General features: G+C 44.6%; 1 protein-coding gene across 1 annotated transcript in view; it reads left to right on the top strand.

Moving 5' to 3' along the window:
* RAB38 (RAB38, member RAS oncogene family) overlaps positions 1-3596 on the top strand; it is a 26237-nt gene extending 22641 nt beyond the window's left edge. Inside the window, exon 3 of the mRNA XM_087722069.1 lies at positions 2644-3596. Within this exon, the coding sequence (XP_087578195.1) occupies positions 2644-2796 (153 nt within the window). The 3' untranslated portion in view covers positions 2797-3596. The remainder of the gene's footprint in view (positions 1-2643) is intronic.
* Positions 3597-6024: the final 2428 nt, after the last annotated feature.

Genomic DNA, 6024 nt, shown 5'->3' with positions numbered 1-6024 from the left:
ACGGATCAACTTTTGTTGTCTGTGGCTGCCAATGGTTTGTGCCTTTCTTTTGTTCATTATCAGTAGGCAAATTGTTAAATTCCCAAGTTGAGTCGCTGGTTAATTGAGACCTAGCATTTGATTGTGATATGAATACTTCAAGAATACTTTATAAGCTGGGTTCTCCTTCAAGAATGTGTAAACAGATGTTCTGACCGAGGCTTCCCAAAAGCATGAAGCAAACTCCTTGTCACAAACAAAAACGTTTTTTTATTAATTGACTGTGAATTCTGCTCATTCACATCCAGCAAAATCTTTCAAGGGAGGATTTATAGTCACAGACCTTATCTGGTTTGGAGAGCTGATAGGCCGATATCTGCAGAACTTGGCAAGGAGTCTCGGAGAGTCACGAACCAATTAAGCGAATTGTCTCCTACAAACTCCACTCCCCTTTCGCTCCTCTTTTATTTCCTCTGGGAGGGGCCATTCATTGTCCAACTGTGGCCTTACTCCCAAGTCGATCCCTGTTCTTTAGTGGTTCCCTTTGTCTGGCAACTCTGCGCATGCGCACACTGGGAAGAGGCTCCAGCTGTTCATCTGCCTCACTGATGTCTGACTCTGAAGGCAGCTGATAACTGGCATATGGCTCTGGTCCCCTCTCTGTCTCCAACACAGAGCCCTCATCAGAGCCTTCCCCAGACTCCAGGACTAGCCCATGTTCCTCCCCAGCCTCCTCACTGTCCGAATCTGCTGCCAGTTCCATTACAACACATAGAATTGCAAGCAGCTTCCAAGATACTTTCTCCAGGGAAAATCCAGTGCTACAAATTCCCAAATGGATGGATGGATGAGGACAATTTAAAACAATATTGCATTAATATTACTGTTTCCTTAAAATCAACATGCCTCCATTATTACAATTATTACAGTAATCCTTGATTTACAACCATTTGTTTAGTGATTGTTCAAAATTAGTATACTACCGAAAAAGTGACATGACTTTTTTTCACACTTGCAACTGTTGTGCCATTTTCATGTTTATGTAACCAAAATTTACCTGCTTGGCAAATTTTCATATTTATGACGATTGTAGTGTCCCGGGGTCATGTGATCACATTTTGCAACCTTTTGATAAGCAACGTCAATGCGGAAGCCAGATTTACTTAACAACCATGTTACTAACTTAACAACTGCAGGGATTCACTTTACAACTGTGATTCCTTCATGGATTCACAGATTCTGAAATGAACTTGGTCCCAAATCACTCAGAATTAACACAAGTCCAAAGAATGTACTTTAAATTCCGCCCTAAGTAAGGAGGGGTATATATTTTTTTCCCCTGAGAACTCATTTTAAATTCTCTATTTATAATATATTTATAAAATAGCTCAGAGCTGCATGGCAAATGAATTTTTAGCCTGGAGGTGAACTGCCACAGGTATCAAATTAATTTAGGCTTAGAGCACATGTTTTATTCATTAATTGGCTCTAAAATTGTAGGAAATCATGTTGCGTTACCTGGCAGTTTCTTGAAATTTAAACTTGGGGGAGGTACTGGAAGTAGAACTATCTGTAGCATGGGTTTCTTGCCACTGACGTAAGTATTTTTTTACGAGGAGGAGAAGAGGAGGAGGAGGAGGAGGAGGAGGAGGAGGAGGAGAGGAAGAAGATGAGGAGGAGAGGAGGAGGAGGAGGAGAAAAGGAAGAGAGGAAGAGGAAGAGGAGGAGGAGAGTAGGAAGAAGAAGAGGAGGAGGAGGAAGAGAAGGAAGAGAGGAGGAGGAGGAGAAAGAAGAGGAGGAGGAGGAGGAGGAAGAAGCGGAAGAGGAGGAGAGGGAGAGAAGAAGAAGAGGAGGAGGAGGAAGAAGAGGAGGAGAGGAGAAAGAAGAAGAAGAGGAGGAGGAGAAGGAGGAGGAGGAGAGGAACAGGAGGAGAGGAAGAAGAAGATGAGGAGGAGAGGAGGAGGAGAGGTGGAAGAAGAAGAGGAGGAGGAAGAGGAGGAAGAGAGGAGGAGGAGGAGGAGGAGAGGAGGATGAGAAAGAAGAGGAGGAGGAGGAGGAAGAAGAGGAAAAGGAGGAGGAGGAGAGAAGAAGAAGAGAAGGAGGAGGAAGAAGAGGAGGAGAGGAGAAAGAAGAAGAGGTGGAGGAGGAGGAAGAGAGGAGGAGGAGGAGAGGAGGAGGAGAAAGAAGAGGAGGAGGAGGAAGAAGAGGAAGAGGAGGAGAGGAGAAAGAAGAAGAGGAGGAGGAGGAAGAAGAGGATGAGAGGAGAAAGAAGAAGAGGTGGAGGAGGAGGAAGAGGAGGAGGAGGAGGGGAGGAGGAGTTTCTTGGAAGAAATAATAATAATAAGAAATAATAATAATGAGTTTCAGATGGACTTCATTCATCGGAGAGCATCTAACCTAGTCATTTACATTGTCCAGAAATTTGGTTGTGTAGGCTAAGAATTCTGAGTGTTATAGCGCATTAGATATTTGAGAATATCTGCTTGGAGTATTATTGTCCATAAGAGTTCTGGGCATTCAGATTCTGGCTAGAAGTTCTGGAGGTTGTGTTGTCTTCTAGAAATGTTGTGAGGTGCAACCCCAAGATGTCTAGAGAACATTAGGAACCAGCTGCTCTAACTCATTCTTCTCCTTTTCTTCTCTCCCCTCCACCCCTACACGCAGGACAACATCAACATTGAGGAAGCGGCTCGCTGCTTGGTGAAGCACATCATTTCCAGTGACAGTCAGCCAGTGCATCCCATCAAGCCAGATGTCGTTAACCCTCACCTGAATCCTTCCAAACGCCATCCCTGCTCAGCTTGTTTCAGAACCTAAGCAATTTCCAAGCTGTTTATGGATACTGGAACTTTGCCCGTTAAGAACTCATGAATAACCCATGAAGCAGGATCTCCCTAACACCAGGCAGCTGGGCTTGTGCTGCTCTTGAACAAACAGAAATCCAGATTAGAAAATGTGTATCCTTCCTCGACATATGGCTGAGATGAACAAGAAAGGGGGAAAAAAGCCCAAATGTTTAAAACAAATATTTTTCTTTTATTATTCTTTGGAGTAGTTTGTTGGAGAACCTTATGCAAATAGTGGTTTATTACCTGGGCAATTTATGCAATTTATGTTCATTATACTTGCTCAGCCAAAGTGCTTTCCTTAAAAGACAAAGGTGCCCATATTGTTTGTTACTTTCATGGTGTGAGCGTTAACTCTCTTGAGGATGGCTACCTTGAAGATTTTCTCGGTGTGCATCTCAGTCTTTGTACATCTTGGTTTAATGCAGTGGTGGGTTTCAAAAAGTTTTGGAGCCTCTTCTGTAGGTGTGGCCTGCTTTCCGGGTCCACTGGTGGAACCTCTTCTAACTGGTTCGGTAGATTTGATGAACCGCTTCTACCGAATAGGTGTGAACTGGTAGGAACCCACCTCTGGTTTAATGCCAAGGTGGGCTGCTGTCAGTTCGGACTGGTTCGCCTGAACCAGATGTTCCGATTCTGCACAGTTCAGAGAACTGGCAAATCGGAACACTGGCTGGCCCCGCCGCTGCCCATTTTTGGATCATTTTCAGGCCGTTTGGGGGGGGGGCATATTGGGTTGTTTTTCCAGCCAAAATTGGCCTGAAAACAGCCTGAAAATGCCCCAAAAGCAGCCTGTTTTTCAGGCTGTTTTCAGGCCATTTGGGGGCTGTTTTCAGGCTGTTTTTTGGGCCAAAATCAGTCCGAAAAATCAGCCCAAAATGGCCTGAAAATGGCTCAAAAACATCCTGAAAATGGCCAAAAAACATCATTTTTGGGATTGTTTTCATGACATTTTGGGTCACTTTCAGGTTGTTTTTCAGAATATCTTCAGGCCATTTTTCAGGCCAAAATCAGCCTGAAAAATGGCCTGAATATGGCCCGAAAAATAGCCTGAATCAGGCTGTTTTCAGGAATAGCCCCCAAAAGCTGTCTGTGTGAAGAAGAGAAGACTGGACCCAAACTGACTGACTGTCTGTCTCTCTCTCTCTCTCCCCCCCCCTCTCTCTCACACACACACATGTGTTGGATCTTTCTTTCCTCCAGTACCTCCCCCCACCACTGGAAACCCCTGGATTCCCTCCCCAACCCTGCCTGTCCCATACAGGTACCACCCACACAAGGGACATAGAGTTGGCCATGCCCACTCAGTCACATGACACCCCCCCAGCCACACCCACCCAGTCAATCATTAGGGCAGAGACTCGGTGATTAAAAAATTTGCAGCCCGACCCTGGTTTAATGATGTGTTTCCATGAATCCCTAAGTGGAGAGAAGCTGACATAACCTCAACATGGTATATAAAGTTAAACCTGACGTCTTCCTGAATGCATGGATTGTAAGCCCTCCACTTTACAACCGTTCGTTTAATGACCATTCAAAGTTACAATGGGACGGAAAAAGAGTGACTTAGGACAGTTTTTCATAGGTATGATTGTGGTGGCATCCTCATGGCCACATAGCCATAATTCAAACATTTGGGCACCTATTGTGGCCAGGCAGGAGCCGTTGGAGCTGCCGCCAGATTCTGACAGCAAGGAGGATGTGGAGGACTCTGGACAGGGTGCCGACTCCAAGCAGGGCGAGGAGAGACTGGTTGGCCACCAGGTGGCGCCAGAGCCTTGGCTCAGAGGGAGTGATCCGGAAAACACTTATGAGTTGTTTCAGGATGCACGCCGTCGAAGGGCTACTCGGTGGCAAGAACAACTGCGTAATTACACGAGATGATTACGCTCAGCTGATGCTTATTAAGATCCTCTCCTGATTATAAAAGAGACTGCTTGTGCCACGCCCTTTTGCAGGAGTCAACGTTCACGTTAACGATTAACAAGAAACAAACTTGGTAGGCTGGATTGCTGCCAGAGTTTGTTTGCATTTGCTGCCTAGGTTTGTAGGACTTGCTGCCAGAGTGCTTATCTCTTTGTTTATTTTGGGCTTGCAGCCAACGAGAGCCTGGACTGATTAAAAGTATTCTTATTTACGTTTGGTTTTGGCTTTCGTTCCTGGACGGAGAAGGGCGGGGTGAGAACAGGCACCTTACTTACATTTATGGTGGTTCAGGGGTCCCAGGGTGATAGAATCAGTTTTTGCGATTTTTTTTGACACGCAAAGTCAATGGGGAAGCCTGATTCATTTAAACAAATGTATTACTAACTTAACAACTGCGGTGATTCACTTAATAACTGTGGTAAGAAAGGCGGTAAAATGGGACAAAGCTCTCTTCTCAAATGTCTCTCTTAGCCACAGAAATGTTGGGCTCAGTTGTGATTGTAAATTGAGGACTACCTGTATTTATCTGTACTGAGCCACGGTGGCGCAGTGGTGAGAGTGCAGTACTGCAGGCTACTTCTGCTGCCTGCCGGCTGCCTGCAATTGAACAGTTCAAATCACACCAGGCTCAAGGTTGAACTCAGCCTTCTCTCCTTGCAAAGTGGGTAAAATGAGGACCCAAATTATTGAGGGCAATATGCTGACTCTGTAAACAGCTTAGAGAGGGCTGTAAAGCACTGTAAAACAGTATATAAGTGCTATTGCTATTACTCTAGGCCGTTATTCACAGATTTGGAATAAGAAAATAGTGAATACAGAAGTATGGATATCCTTTCAGCCAACCTCTTTCACAAAAATAACATGTTTCAAAGGGGTCCTGCAGTCAATATAGAATCTTTCTAGTCTACCTTGTAAAATAGGGGTCGGGAACTAATGGCCCTGGACCAAGCGTAACTACGGGCTGTTAAAACCTGGCTGTTTTGGCAGGCCTGGGGCTGTTGACCTTATTGTTAAGGTCCAGCCCCGATTAGAACGAATGCGTGTTTTGTGAATTTTAAACTATCCTTTTCTTATTTTTCTTTTCTTTCTTCTTTTGTAATCCGCCCGGAGTCCTTCGGGATTGGGCGGCATATCAATTTAATTAATTAATTAATTAATTAATTAATAATAATAATAATAATAATAATAATAATAATAATAATAATATGGCCCTGGGCCAAGGTAATTCCCACATACCATTCCCAAACCCTATCAGCTTGGGGGGGGGGGAGGC

This window comes from Thamnophis sirtalis, unplaced genomic scaffold, assembly GCF_051295495.1.
Source record: "Thamnophis sirtalis isolate CommonGarterSnake01/CBP01778 unplaced genomic scaffold, rThaSir2_p1.2 scaffold_8, whole genome shotgun sequence".
In the NCBI taxonomy this organism is placed as follows: Eukaryota; Metazoa; Chordata; class Lepidosauria; order Squamata; family Natricidae; genus Thamnophis; species Thamnophis sirtalis.
This window is presented reverse-complemented; position numbering and strand designations above follow the sequence as displayed.